The sequence below is a fragment of the Salmo salar genome, chromosome 28 (genome assembly GCF_965601325.2).
Source record: "Salmo salar chromosome 28, fSalSal1, whole genome shotgun sequence".
NCBI lineage: Eukaryota > Metazoa > Chordata > Actinopteri > Salmoniformes > Salmonidae > Salmo > Salmo salar.
The window spans coordinates 29,732,551-29,748,489 of NC_138318.1; the positions used below are offsets into that span (position 1 = coordinate 29,732,551).

General features: G+C 42.9%; 1 protein-coding gene across 25 annotated transcripts in view; it reads left to right on the forward strand.

Moving 5' to 3' along the window:
• dst (dystonin) overlaps window positions 1-15,939 on the forward strand; it is a 188,399-nt gene that overhangs the window by 120,995 nt on the left and 51,465 nt on the right. For 23 of the 25 annotated variants that reach the window (XM_082970559.1, XM_082970556.1, XM_082970565.1 and 20 more), the window contains 13 exons: window positions 77-229; window positions 2,005-2,220; window positions 2,516-2,665; window positions 2,889-3,122; window positions 3,804-3,956; window positions 8,880-9,113; window positions 9,352-9,648; window positions 9,973-10,521; window positions 11,005-11,181; window positions 12,119-12,242; window positions 14,218-14,426; window positions 14,834-15,151; window positions 15,766-15,932. In XM_082970559.1, coding sequence (XP_082826685.1) covers window positions 77-229; window positions 2,005-2,220; window positions 2,516-2,665; window positions 2,889-3,122; window positions 3,804-3,956; window positions 8,880-9,113; window positions 9,352-9,648; window positions 9,973-10,521; window positions 11,005-11,181; window positions 12,119-12,242; window positions 14,218-14,426; window positions 14,834-15,151; window positions 15,766-15,932 — 2,981 coding nt within the window. The remainder of the gene's footprint in view (window positions 1-76; window positions 230-2,004; window positions 2,221-2,515; window positions 2,666-2,888; window positions 3,123-3,803; window positions 3,957-8,879; window positions 9,114-9,351; window positions 9,649-9,972; window positions 10,522-11,004; window positions 11,182-12,118; window positions 12,243-14,217; window positions 14,427-14,833; window positions 15,152-15,765; window positions 15,933-15,939) is intronic. The other 2 variants (XM_082970562.1, XM_082970570.1) reach the window with 2 other exon arrangements.

Below are 15,939 nucleotides of genomic sequence, written 5' to 3' on the forward strand. Positions count from 1 at the left end.
GAAAATAACTATTCTTAATTCATATGACATATTATGTATTGATTATTTATTATTCATGAATATTATGTATTTCCAGCAACAGTACTCCACCCAGGATTATCTGGAGTGTGTGGGCAGACTTCAGGATCATGCAGATGTTCTAGAAGAGATCAGGAATGTCCTGTCATCCCAGCAGGGCTCTCTGAGTAACAATATGGAGGAGTTACACAGTCATCTGGATGAATCTCAGGTTTGTTATCACATACACAATGTAATAAAAGTTTAGCAAAAATACTATACATACAGTTGAAGTCGGAAGTATACAAACACTTAGGTTGGAGTCATTAAAACATGTTTTTCAACCACTCCACACATTTCTTGTTAACAAACAATAGTTTTGGCAAGTCGGTTAGGACATCTACTTTGTGCATGACACGAGTAATCTTTCCAACAATTGTTTACAGACAGATTATTTCACTTATAATTCACTGTATCACAATTCCAGTGGGTCAGAAGTTTACATCCACCAAGTTGACTGTGCCTTTAAACAGCTTGGAAAATTCCAGAAAATGATGTCATGGCTTTAGAAGCTTCTGATAGGCTAATTGACATCATTTGAGTCAATTGGAGGTGTACCTGTAGATGTATTTCAAGGCCTACCTTCAAACTCAGTGCCTCTTTGCTTGACATCATGGGAAAATCAAAAGAAATCAGCCAAGACCTCAGAAAACAATTGTAGACCTCCACAAGCTTGGTTCATTCTTGGGAGCAATTTCCAAACGCCTGAAGGTACCACATTCATTTGTACAAACAATAGTACGCAAGTATAAACACCATGGGACCACACAGCCGTCATACCACTCAGGAAGGAGACGCGTTCTGTCTCTTCGAGATGAACGTACTTTGGTGCGAAAAGTGCAAGTCAATCCCAGAACAACAGCAAAGGACCTTGTGAAGATGCTGGAGGAAACAGGTACAAAAGTATCTATATCCACAGTAAAACGAGTCCTATATCGACATAACCTGAAAGGCCGCTCAGCACGAAAGAAGCCACTGCTCCAAAACCGCCATTAAAAAACAGACTACGGTTTGTAACTGCACATGGGGACAAAGATCATACTTTTTGGAGAAATGTCCTCTGGTCTGATGAAACAAAAATAGATATTTTTGGCCATAATGACCATTTATGTTTGGGGGAGGCTTGCAAGCCGAAGAACACCATCCCAACCGTGAAGTATGGGGGTGGCAGCATCATGTTGTGGGGGTGCTTTGCTGCAGGAGGGACTGGTGCACTTCACAAAATAGATGGCATCATGAGGCAGGAATATTATGTGGATATATTGAAGCAACATCTCAACACATCAGTCAGGAAGTTAAGGCTTGGTTGCAAATGTGTCTTCCAATTGGACAATGACCCCAAGCATACTTCCAAAGTTGTGGCAAAATGGCTTAAGGACAACAAAGTCAAGATATTGGAGTGGCCATCACAAAGCCCTGACCTCAATCCTATAGAAAATGTGTGGGCAGAACTGAAAAGCGTGTGCGAGCAAGGAGGCCTACAAACCTGACTCAATTACACCAGCTCTGTCAGGAGGAATGGGCCAAAATTCACCCAACTTATTGTGGGAAGCTTGTGCAAGGCTACCTGAAACGTTTGACCCAAGTTAAACAATTTAAAGGCAATGCTACCAAATACTAATTGAGTGTATGTGAACTTCTCACCCACTGAGAATGTGATGAAAGAAATAAAAGCTGAAATAAATCATTCTCTCTACTATTATTCTGACATTTCACATTCTTAAAATAAGGTGGTGAACTTCTGATTTCAGCTCTATGCTTGAATACACTATCATAACTCTCCCTCAGTGAAAGAATATGCAACTTTCGAGTACTTTCTAGCCACTTCAATTTCTCTCTTTATTTCTGTTTCTAAGTTTCTCCTCCTTGCATTGAGCATCTGTCTCAATATTCACCCACTTCTTACATGTCACTTCTATTTTCTGACTAAATTCACTCTGTTTGTAGTCGTTGGAAGCACATCTCTCTACACTGGCTGGCTTTCTGACCAGAGATCTGGACATAACCAAGCAGCTGTTAAAGTCTGCCAGTGAGCTCGTTCCCACGCATATCCACCAAGATCTGGCTTCAGCCTTTCGAGAGTTGCAGACAGTTTTTGCAGACATTTGCCAGATGTCTGCAGAAAATAATTATGCTCTAAGGCTGGCTATTGATACAGGAAAGGTCAGTGTTTGTTTCTCATTGTTTTGATATACACATGTAGGATCTTAGTTTTAGCCAGTTTGCTACAGCAGGAAAATAATCCTGCAGCAACAGGAAATGTGAATTATTTTGTGGATTATAATTAATGGATATTTTGTAAACCTCAAATATACTACAAGTTTTACATTTCCTGCATTGCAGGAAAGTTCTCCTGCAACAGGGCGATCAAATTAAGATCCTACATCTGTAGGAAATTGTGTTACTGAACTGCAGTAAATACGAAGTAAATACAGTGAGTCTTCATTGTGTTTTTCAGGCCCAGTTGAAGTCAACATACCAGGATCTCCTCAGTACCCTTGATAGACTATCAGGCTGTATTTATGACAACTCTGAGATGGCCTGCAACCTCGACATCCTGAACACATTTGACGTGGACACAGTGAAAGACATGATCCAAAAGAATAAGGTATATTTTTATACCTTATTCTCCATGTTCCTTATTCACCTAGAGTTGTCAAACACAGTATTTGAAGGTTATATGGACGAAAATAAAGAAAAGTTTTGTTTTTCCCTTGAATGGCACAATATATTGTAATACACATTGCATGTATGCATTACATTTAAACATCCAATGAGTTGTGTTGATTGATTCCTTCCACGTCCATGACCTCCTCTGTCTGTGTTTCTAGGGCATGGAGACTAATCTGTCAGTGACCCACAGACATCTGGAGGACACTGCGTTTGACATCCAGTACTTTATCTCAGAGCATGCCCAGTTCCTGAGTCCGGCCCAGAGCAGGCACCTCCTCAAGTCTCTCAGCGCCACCCAGAGGGCGTTTAAGGAACAGACGGAGAGGGTGGCCAAACAGAGACGCACCCTGGAATCCCACCTGGAGATCAGAGAGGACGAGAGTCAGCAGAAGGTTTGGACACAAATGACTATTTTACAATTAGGGCCATTGCACCTTGGAAAGAGTCGCTTTCAGTTTGTTGAGAAACCTATGAAAATGTATTGGTTGAAGTGAGGTGAGCATGAGAGTGAAGTGTGGTTGTTTATGTATTTTATGGATATATAAACAAATTATTGTATTTCTATATATTTTTGAATATCTATAACATAATATTGTATGCCACTAGAATTCATTAAGTAAGATTTAGAATGATGTGCTTTGAATGTGTTTTAATTAGAAATGACTCTATTGCATCTGTCTTTTAACAACACAAATATCACCGCTTGCCAAACGCTAACATTTCTCCTGGTCGTGTTCACGTTTCACAGGCTTCAAGACACCTTTGAACTCTAAACTCCAGAAGATAAACTCAAAATGCATCTTCAGTGTGGGGACGTTTTCCCCCACCAACCTCAGTCAGCACTAACACACTTGTGAATGTCCTATTGCTGTCTACTGGACCCGTCCACTTTCTTTACCAAGTCAGAAAGCTGGCTTGTTGTGTGGCTAGCATGTTTACAGCATACTCAGACCATTGTCCTAGGGGGTTGACTGTCTATAAATGTCCGGTATGATTAGTACGTAACATGTAGTGTAAACTGAGACCTGGTGGGTGGAGTGTAACATAGTAACGTTGATCTCTGATATGTGCAGTACATGGAGGACAAAGAGAAGGTGTTCTCAGACAAGCTGCAGGAGCTGTGTGACAACCTGACCAATACAGAGAACCGTCTGATAGGCCATCAGCAGCAGACCAAGGGTGCAGCAAGTGTGGAAGACCTGCAGCACGTGCAGCAAGAGCATCAGGTTCAGTAAAACATGCTGGTTAACTCAAATCAATTACATCTGAGCTTCAGAGCTAGCGAAGTGGAACTGACCTTCCACGGAGGTGCATTATTTTCCAGAGAACCATTTTTTACCATGGCTATAATTTAACAGATTTATATATATATATATATACACTGCTCAAAAAAATAAAGGGAACACTTAAACAACACAATGTAACTCCAAGTCAATCACACTTCTGTGAAATCAAACTGTCCACTTAGGAAGCAACACTGATTGACAATAAATTTCACATGCTGTTGTGCAAATGGAATAGACAACATGTGGAAATTATAGGCAATTAGCAAGACACCCCCAATAAAGGAGTGGTTCTGCAGGTGGGGACCACAGACCACTTCTCAGTTCCTATGCTTCCTGGCTGATGTTTTGGTCACTTTTGAATGCTGGCGGTGCTTTCACTCTAGTGGTAGCATGAGACGGAGTCTACAACCCACACAAGTGGCTCAGGTAGTGCAGCTCATCCAGGATGGCTCATCAAATGCGGGCTGTGGCAAGAAGGTTTGCTGTGTCTGTCAGCGTAGTGTCCAGAGCATGGAGGCGCTACCAGGAGACAAGCCAGTACATCAGGAGATGTGGAGGAGGCCGTAGGAGGGCAACAACCCAGCAGCAGGACCGCTACCTCCGCCTTTGTGCAAGGAGGAGCAGGAGAAGCACTGCCAGAGCCCTGCAAAATGACCTCCAGCAGGCCACAAATGTGCATGTGTCTGCTCAAACGGTCAGGAACAGACTCCATGAGGGTGGTATGAGGGCCCGACGTCCACAGGTGGGGGTTGTGCTTACAGCCCAACACCGTGCAGGACGTTTGGCATTTGCCAGAGAACGCCAAGATTGGCAAATTCGCCACTGGCGCCCTGTGCTCTTCACAGATGAAAGCAGGTTCACACTGAGCACGTGACAGACGTGACAGAGTCTGGAGATGCCGTGGAGAACGTTCTGCTGCCTGCAACATCCTCCAGCATGACCGGTTTGGCGGTGGGTCAGTCATGGTGTGGGGTGGCATTTCTTTGGGGGGCCGCACAGCCCTCCATGTGCTCGCCAGAGGTAGCCTGACTGCCATTAGGTACCGAGATGAGATCCTCAGACCCCTTGTGAGACCATATGCTGGTGCGGTTGGTCCTGGGTTCCTCCTAATGCAAGACAACGCTAGACCTCATGTGGCTGGAGTGTGTCAGCAGTTCCTGCAAGAGGAAGGCATTGATGCTATGGACTGGCCCGCTTGTTCCCCAGACCTGAATCCAATTGAGCACATCTGGGACATCATGTCTCGCTCCATCCACCAACGCCACGTTGCACCACAGACTGTCCAGGAGTTGGCGGATGCTTTAGTCCAGGTCTGTGAGGAGATCCCTCAGGAGACCATCCGCCACCTCATCAGGAGCATGCCCAGGCGTTGTAGGGAGGTCATACAGGCATGTCGAGGCCACACACACTGCTGAGCCTCATTTTGACTTGTTTTAAGGACATTACATCAAAGTTAGATCAGCCTGTAGTGTGGTTTTCCACTTTAATTTTGAGTGGGACTCCAATTCCAGACCTCCATGGGTTGATAAATTGGATTTCCATTGATTATTTTTGTGTGATTTTGTTGTCAGCACATTCAACTATGTAAAGAAAAAAGTATTTAATAAGATTATTTCTTTCATTCAGATTTAGGATGTGTTGTTTAAGTGTTCCCTTTATTTTTTGGAGCAGTATATATATATATATATATATATATATATATATATATATATATATACACACACACACACACACACACACCTACACACATTAAAAACAATATAAATCCAGCCTCTTATACAGTACCAGTCAAAAGTTTGGACACACCTACTCATTACAGTTTTTCTTTATTTATACTATTTTCTACATTGTAGAATAATAGTGAAGACATCAAAACTATGAAATAACATATGGAATCATGTAGTAACCAAAAAAGTGTTAAACAAATCAAAATATATTTTATATTTGAGATTCTTCAAAATAGCCACCCTTTGCATTGATGACAACTTTGCACTCTCTTGGTATTCTCTCAACCAGCTTCATGAGATAGTCACCTGTAATGTATTTTAATTAACAGGTGTGCCTTGTTAAAAGTTAATTTGTGGAATTTCTTTCCTTCTTAATTCGTTTGAGCCAATCAGTTGTGTTGTGACAAGGTAGGGTTGGTATACAGAAGGTAGCCCTATTTGGTAAAAGACCAAGTCCATATTATGGCAAGAACAGCTCAAATAATCAAAGAGAAACGACAGTCCAACATTACTTTAAGACATGAAGGTCAGTCAATCAGTCAAATTTCAAGAACTTTTAAAGTTTCTTCAAGTTCAGTCACAAAAACCAGCAAGCGCTATTATGAAACTGTCTCTCCGCTTGCTGGTTCTCCTCTGCTGTAGAGGATTAGTTCATTAGAGTTACCAGCCTCAGAAATTGCAGCTCAAATAAATGCTTCACAGAGTTCAAGTAACAGACACATCTCAATGTCAACTGTTCAGAGGCGACTGCGTGAATCAGGCCTTCATGGTCGAATTGCTGCAAAGAAACCACTACTAAAGGACACCAATAAAAAGAAGAGACTTGCTTGGGCCAAGAAAGACCGCTGGATATCTGTGCTTTGTTCTGATGAGTCCAAATGTGAGATTTTTGGTTCCAACCACCGTGTCTTTGTGAGACGCGGTGTAGGTGAACGGATGATCTCCACATGTGTGGTTCCCACCGTGAAGCATGGAGGAGGAGATGTGATGGTGTGGGGGTGCTATACTGGTGACACTGTCTGTGATTTATTTAGAATTCAAGGCACACTAAACCAGCATGGCTACCACAGCATTCTGCAGCGATACACCATCCCATCTGGTTTGCGCTTAGTGGGACTATCATTTGTTTTTTAACAGGACAATGACTCAAAACACACATCCAGGCTGTGTAAGGGCTAATATACCAAGAAGGAGACTGATGGAGATCTGCATCAGATGACCTGGCCTCCAGAATCACCCGACCTCAACCCAACTGAGATGGTTTGGGAAGCGTTGGACCGCAGAGTGAAGGAAAAGCTAGCAAAAAGTGCTCAGCATATGTATGAACTCCTTCAAGACTTTTGGAAAAACATTTCAGGTGAAGCTGGTTGAGAGAATGCCAAGAGTGTGCAAAGCATTAACAAGACGGCCTACAGGGAGGAGGTAAAGGCCCTCAGAGTGTGGTGTCAGGAAAATAACCTCTCACTCAACATCAACAAAACAAAGGAGATGATTGTGGACTTCAGAAAACAGCAGAGGGAGCAGCCCCCCCCCCCCCCATCCACATCAACGGGACAGTAGAGGAGAAGGTGGAAAGTTTAAGTTCCTCGGTGTATACATCACGGACAAACTGAAATGGTCCACCCACGCAGACAGCGTGGTGAAGAATGCGCAACATCGCCTCTTCATCCTCAGGAGGCTGAAGAAATTTGGCTTGTCACCCAAAACACTCACAAACTTTTACAGATGCACAATCGAGAGCATCCTGTCGGGCTGTATCACTGCCTGGTACGGCAACTGCACCGCCCTCAACCGCAAGGCTCTCCAGAGGGTAGAGCGATCTGCACAATGCATCACCAGGGGCAAACTACCTGCCCTCCAGGACACCTACAGCACCCGATGTCACAGGAAGGTCAAAAAGATCATCAAGGACAACAACCACCCGAGCCACTGCCTGTTCACCCCGCTATCATCCAGAAGGCAAGGTCAGTACAGGTGCATCAAAGCTGGGACCGAGAGACTGAAAAACAGCTTCTATCTCAAGGCCATCAGACTGTTAAACAGCCATCACTAACATAGAGAGGCTGCTGCCAACATACAGACTGAAATCTCTGGCCACTTTAATAAATGGTTAATAAAGGTATCACTAGTCACTTTAAATAACGCCACTTTAATAATGTTTACATATTATATTACTCATCTCATATGTATATACTGTATTCTATACCATCTACTGCATCTTGCATATGCCGCACAGCCATCGCTCATCCATATATTTATATGTACATATTCTTCCTCATGCCTTTACATTTGTGTGTATAAGGTAGTTGTTGTGAATTTGTTAGATTACATGTTAGATATTACTGCATTGTCGGAACTAGAAGCACAAGCATTTCGCTACACTCGCATTAACATCTGCTAACCATGTGTATGTGACCAATATAATTTCATCTGATTTGAGCTGTCATCAAGGCAAAGGTGGGCTACTTTGAAGAATCTATCATCTAAAATACCTTTTGATTTGTTTAACACTTTTTTGGTCACTACATGATTCCATGTGTTATTTCATAGTTTGTTGAATGTAGAAAATAGTAAAAATAAAGAGAAATCATTGAATTAGTAGGTGTGTCCAAATGTTTGACTGGTACTGTACATTTTACGGACACAGTATATTTTACAATAGTTATCTTTTGTTTGTTTTTAGTCCCACCATTCAGCTCCACTCAACCCCTCACATCTATCGCTGAACACCATCCAGTTTTGATATCTATTTGCCATATATTTTTCTACTTTGCTGTGATGTTTCACAAAATACTTGCTAGTTTAGCTAACCAAACTATCAGCCCTAGCTTGCCATTGTGAAAATCAAATTCAACAATGCTCATAATTTCAAAAGCAGCTCAAACATAGAACATGTACGAATGAACTATAGCCATTGAATTCTACAGTGCAAATATAGCGTGTGTTATAGGGAAATAATGCACGTTCTAGAATGCCCTTCAAGCCAATCAGAAACAAGTATTCAACAATACCATGGTATAAACAGATATACACATTGTTTTACATATGTATTGCTCTTATACTGAATCTTGTTTGATGGGTTCACTAATTTATAGATGAATATTTATTCTGTGTTGGTTAAATGTTAAATGTCCAGGCCTTGCAGAAAGACATCTTGACCAATGGCAGTGCCTTGAATGAGGTCATCAGTAGCACCAAGAAGTTTCTGGATGAGAATCGGTCTAAGCTGACCCCAGATCAGATCATTGCCATCGAGAGCAAGCTGGAGGACGCCAAGAGCAAGGTCAAACTTATCAACCAACGGGCCGAGGAGTCAAGGAAAGACCTGGAGAAGTCTGTGACCACTGCTATCAAACAGGAGACTGAGAAGGTTGGAAAGCATATTGTATTTTGCCAGCATCAACATTATCGATATGTCTGGATCTGAATCGTGACAATTCAACTTTCTATTGTAGGTAGTTTACAGTAAAAGATGGATCCGCTTAAAGACACATGTTACTCTGCTTGATGATTGCCTACTTAAAATATCTATGTCAAAATGTATAGATCTCATCTATTTAAACATATAACTTAAACATATTTTAACTCACTATATTCTATCTGTTTAGGAGGTTGCTGTTGAGCAGCTTGAGGAGAGCAAGAACAAGATTGAGAGTCTGCTGGACTGGATCAACAACATGGGGAATGAGAAAGGGATGGGGGGCGAACAGACAGACCATATGGGCATACAGAACGGGAACATGCCGTTGGAGTCGGAGACATCGGCCAAGAACATTCTGGGTGAGGATGATGACCCCAATGGAAACAATGGAAACGCTTTCCAGACTACAGAGAACGACACTGAAGGACAGGCCACAGTGAAGACTCCAGAACAGGACCTGGAAAAGCAGTATGACAGAGTCAAGGTAAATAAACCTATTCTCTCTGGTGGTGCTTGATTCATAGTGGCTTGTTGTCAGATAAATTCATTGGATACACATGACTCAGGTCCCTTTTTCTAATAGCTGCATTGACCTTCTCTTTCATCTTTTCAAGTCACATTGTCACACAAAGTACTTTTGTACTGAAATGCGATTTTTCCACTTTATTTTATATTTGATATCCATCTTTTGTCTTGTGTGTTAAATTTCAATGTTGATGTTTATCATGTGATCATTTTCTGTATTATGTTCTGTAACTTTGACAATAAAGCTTTTTGAATTTGAATGGACTCTCTCTCCCCCTTCCAGGCTCGTCACCAGGAGATCTTGTCCCAGCAACAGGAGCTGATCATGGCCACCCAGTCAGCCCAGGCTCTGCTGGACCACCAGGCCCATGCCTTGTCGCCCACGGATAAGGACAAGCTCCAGAGGGACATCCAGGAGCTGAAAGGACGGTACGACTCTTCCCTTACCCAGGCAGAACAGCAGATGAAGCAGGTGGTCCAGGTTCAGGAGGAGCTGAAGAAGTTCCAGGGAGACTGTGAGGAGTTTGAGGGCTGGCTGCAGCAAGCCGAGGGGGAGGTGGAGGAGCTGGGAGCCCCTGCTGGAGCTCTCAACGACCTCACAGAGAAGCTCCAGAGACAGAAGAGCTTCTCTGAGGACGTCATCTCCCACAAGGGAGACCTGCGGTTCATCACCATCTCAGGACAGAAGGTGTTGGACGTGGCGAAGGCCTGCGGACGCTTGGACCCTGGTGGGAAAGATGCCCAGCTGGAGGTGGATACCACTGCAACCTGTGCTGCTGTGAAGGAGAAGCTGGACTCAGCTGCTGGTCGCTTCAAAGCCCTACACTCTCAGGTAAACTCTATACCAGTACTAGTAAGACTGTTTTAGCCCTCTGAGCTAAAGCCTAGTTAATGATCACATGCACGTTGTTCACTGAACCACCTTGGTAGCACCAGGAGGCCTACCTATTTAAATCAGTAGGGTGAGATCAAACACTGAGTGAGACACGTCTCAGGCCGATTGAATGGATTTCTTTTTAAGGAATGTAATAACCTACTCACACCACACGGGGGAAGCATTTCTGTTTGAACAAAATGAAAACAAAGGAGCTATTGTTCTTTTTCACAACGCTGGTTCACTCTCATATACAGAGGTAAAGGTTGATTTTGTGTAACCCTGCATCTTAAAAATAATTAAGGTTATACGCTCTTTCATTATACACTATATTGTTGTCCAGATCTTTTAGGTGCTGATAAGAGAGTAGGCGGTCAATGCTCCATGCATTCAAAGTTAGTAACTACCATAGCAATCAACATCTCAACTCATTTATTTCAGTGCAATGATCTTGGCAACAATCTCAGAGACGTGGTGGACAAGTACAAGAAGTATGAGGACTCGGCTGCTGGTCTCCTGAAGTGGCTCAACAACTCAGAGGAGGACGCCAGAAGGCAGCAGTCTGAGGCCATCGCTGCCGACCCTCAAACCCTACAGAAACAGCTGGAGGACACCAAGGCATGACGAAACTCTAAAAATACTCACCAAATCAGTATGACCTTTATCAACACAAATCACATTACCGCAGTCTAACAGACTCAGAGGTAGAGGGCGACTTGAGGAATAGCTGTTTTCACAACAGCTTTTTTTCAGAGTTTACTGACTGACGGCTCTGAGAAGTGAATGGGTTTAGAGGTCATTACACTGCTTCAGACTCCCCTCTCCATATACAGTGTTTCCACTCACTTTAAAACAACACTGCTATTTATAGGTCCACATTCAAACCTCCCAGCAGTCCGAAGACACGAATAGCTTAGCCATGGGTGCATTTGCTTGCGTATGCCTTTGAGGAGGGGTGGGGGGGGGTCACGATTGGAGTTGGACTGGACAGAGGCGTAGAGAATGCCTATTATCCTGAAATAGATGATGTACCTGCAGTACACTCTGATTGAGTCCAGCTGGCTTGCAAATGAAAGTATGTCATGTAGAGAGAGAGGGAATCTTGTTTCATTACATCTCTCTAGGGAGTTGCATTGCAGTGACTCAGAGATACAGAGAGAGTGGAGGCGCCTGAAGCTCAAGAATGTAGAAGTGTCTCTTGTGGTTTTGGTAACAAAATCATGTCAGAACAATGCTATGTTTCCCCCGGAGTGCAAAGCAGTGCAGCAAACTGTATGTACAGTTGCAGTAGTATAGTTCCAGTATTTGAGTGCTTGAATGACACATTTCATTTTTAGATGCTTATACATAATAGTTGTCCTTTGCTTTAAATCTGTATAATTACAGCATTTTTGTAATGATATAGTATAGCTGGAGTTGAATTATATATCTTTATGGAGCAGTGTGGTTTGTCTATAAGACATGTTGACTGTCATGTTGACTGTCATGTTGACTGTCATGTTGACTGTCATGTTGACTGTCATTGATCCTCTGTGTCTGTGTTTGTCATGGTCAGGGTCTGCAGGGTCAGACTACTGGTCGCCAGACTGCGGTGGAGACACTCCGCAAAACAGCTGACTCTCTGGTCACCGCCCAGGGGGACCTGTTGACCAATCAGGACCATATCCATGAAACAGTAGGTAAGTGATCAGACTAAGTATGGATTCTCATCCAATGCTATTTCTAGAAATGTTTATAATGAAATACTTGACAATATAGTGAATATTTACAATGAAATACTTGACAATATAGTGCCACAGCCAATGTGTTGTTACTATCATTGACACCGTGAAATAGCAATTCAGAAATGTTGGAGTGAAATAGTAGTATTGGAATGTTAAGTCGGTTTACCTTATTCCTAATCATATTGCTATTGGCCGACTCTCAAGTACAGTCGTGGCCACAAGTTTTGGAATGACACAAATGTTAATTTCCACAAAGTTTGATGCTTCAGTGTCTATCGATATTTTTGTCAGATTTTACTATGGAATATTGAAGTATAATTACAAGCATTTCATAAGTGTCAAAGGCTTTTATTGACAATTACGTGAAGTTGATGCAAAGAGTCAATATTTGCAGTGTTGACCCTTCTTTTTCAAGACCTCTGCAATCCACCCTGGCATGCTGTCAATTAACTTCTGGGCCACATCCTGACTGATGGCAGCCCATTCTTGCATAATCAATGCTTGGATTTTGTCAGAATTTGTGGGTTTTTGTTTGTCCACCCGGCTTTTGAGGATTGACCACAATTTCTCAATGGGATTAAGGTCTGGGGAGTTTCCTGGCCATGGACCCAAAATATCAATGTTTTGTTCCCCGAGCCACTTAGTTATCACTTTTGCCTTATGGAAAGGTGCTCCATCATGCTGGAAAAGGCATTGTTCGTCACCAAACTGTTCCTGGATGGTTGGGAGAAGTTCCTCTCGGAGGATGTGTTGGTACCATTCTTTATTCATGGCTGTGTTCTTAGGCAAAATTGGGAGTGAGCCCACTCCCTTGGCTGAGAAGCAACCCCACACATGAATGGTCTCAGGATGCTTTACTGTTGGCATGACACAGGACTGATGGTAGTGCTCACCTTGTCTTCTCCGGACAAGCTTTTTTTCCGGATGCCCCAAACAATCGGAAAGGGGATTCATCAGAGAAAATGACTTTACCCCAGTCCTCAGCAGTCCAATCCCTGTACCTTTTGCAGAATATCAGTCTGTCCCTGATGTTTTTCCTGGAGAGAAGTGGCTTCTTTGCTGCCCTTCTTGACACCAGGCCATCCTCCAAAAGTATTTGCCTCACTGTGCGTGCAGATGCACTCACACCTGCCTGCTGCCATTCCTGAGCAAAGTCTGTACTGGTGGTGCCCCGATCCCGCAGCTGAATCAACTATCGGAGACGGTCCTGGCGCTTGCTGGACTTTCTTGGGTGCCCTGAAGCCTTCTTCACAACAATTGAACCGCTCTCCTTGAAGTTCTTGATAATCTGATAAATGTTTGATTTTTTGTGCAAAGCAATGATGACGGCACGTGTTTCCTTGCAGGTAACCATGGTTGACAAAGGAAGAACAATTATTCCAAGCCCCACCCTCCTTTTGAAGCTTCCAGTCTGTTATTCGAACTCAATCAGCATGACAGATTGATCTCCAGCCTTGTCCTCGTCAACACTCACACCTGTGTTAACGAGAGAATCACTGACATGATGTCAGCTGGTCCTTTTGTGGCAAGGCTGAAATGCAGTGGAAATGTTTTTTGGGGATTCAGTTAATTTGCATGGCAAAGAGGGACTTTGCATTTAATTGCAATTCATCTGATCACTCTTCATAACATTCTGGAGTATATGCAAATTGCCATCATATAAACTGAGGCAGCAGACTTTGTGAAAATTAATTTTTGTGTCATTCTCAAAACTTTTTGGCCACGACTGTATTCTTTGTATGTGCTGTATATTTATGATACAGTAATCTCTTCCATGTGAATGACCTTAGCTGGAAGGTCTTACGGAGAGAACAGTGAAAACCCTGACTCGAGTTGCTCATAATTCAAGAATTGTTATTCCAAAGTGGTATGAACTTTTACCAGTGCTAAGCATTGACCCAAAAACATTGCCTTTTGACTCTGCTCTTAGATGATATTGTGGAGAGGTATGACAACCTGTCTAAGTCAGTGAGTGATCGTAATGAGAAGCTTCAGATCACCCTGACCCGCTCCCTGAGTGTCCAGGATGGCCTGGATGAGATGATGAGATGGATGGAGGGAGTAGAGGAGAGTGTGAAGGAGAAAGGACAAGTCCTTCTGGATTCAGCAGCCATTGGAGATGTGCTCAGCAAAGAGGCAGTATGTACTGTAAACATTAACTTTGTAGAACTGTTTTCTGCCAGTCAAATAGACAGAGCATCATTATCACCATAGCTTCACCTTAATGTAACTGGTCATTTTTGCTCAACAGTTGATTCTGGATTTGTATCTACCACAGGCGGCAGGTTGCACCTTAATTTAGGAGGAATGGCTCATAGTAACGGTTGGAATGAATGGAATGGTATCGACACATCAAACACATGGTTTCCTTGTGTTGGATACCATTCCAATCACTTCATTCAAGTCATTATGAGCCATCCTCCCCTCAACAGCCTCCTGTGGTCTCTACATTGTCTTCTACAGATGATGAAACCTTAACTATAAAAAACTTTTAAAGCATTAGAATGGCTCTAAAATCGAATTCATCCGTTGTGTTTCTCTTCCAGGCTCTGGAGCAGGATATTTCCAGTCGCCAGAGCAGCATCTCTGCCATGAAGGCCAAGGTTAACAAGTTTGTGGAGACAGCTGACCCCGCTGCAGCGGCTCTGCTGCAGTCCAAAATGGACACCCTGTCTCAACGCTTCTCTGACGCCTGTGACAAACACAAATACAAGCAGTGCCAGCTGGAGCAGCTGAAGGACAAGGTGGAGGAGTTTGAGAAGACAACGGAGAAGGTGCAGCAGTTTGTGCTCAAGCGCTCTCAGGCCCTCTCTGAAACAGACGGACCAGGGAAAAACGTCAACGAGCTCTCGCAACTCATGCAGGTAGCTAGTCATCAAATATGTTTCATCCTTTGAACATGTTTTCAGAATAACATATTTTCTAAAAGGATATATGTTCATTTAAAGCGGCAATCAGCAGTTGAAAAAAATAACAAAGTGGACTCCAAGACCCAGTTTCGGTAAAAAACTGAGGGATGGGGCAGGAGAAATGCAACCACTCTATTTTATTTGATTTAACCTTTATTTTACTAGGCAAGTTAAATAAAGGCTAAATAAAAGTAGTGATGCCTCTAGCACTCAGATGCAGTGCCTTAGACCGCTGCACCACTCGGGAGCCCATAGACAGAGCTATGGATGCAAAAAATACCCATCCATGATATCACAATGATAGTTTTAACCATGTTTGGAGGCTATGTAGTGTTTGTTTACATTTACTTTGTTTACAGTATAACAAGCTGATATTTTGGGTTCTGATGGGGTACGGCAGTTGAATTAAGCTCATGAGGCATTTCTAAGTTATATTCTTCAAGAATCACTTGGTACATATCATTAAGTCCAAAAATGGATGTAACAACTGCAGATTGACCCTTTAATGGCACATGTTCAACCACGCATTGCTCAATAATAATCTTCTAACTATTTGAATGTTTCTGTAGGATACTAACACTGAGTTGGCTGAACATGCCAAGGATGTGGAAATGCTGCAGATGCTGTCAAAGGAACTGGCCAATATGGGTCCAGAGGGAAGCAAGGCCCAGATTCAGAGCAAGATGGACAACCTCTCCAACACCTTCAATGCCTTCAAAAACACTGTGAAAGAGAAGTAAGTG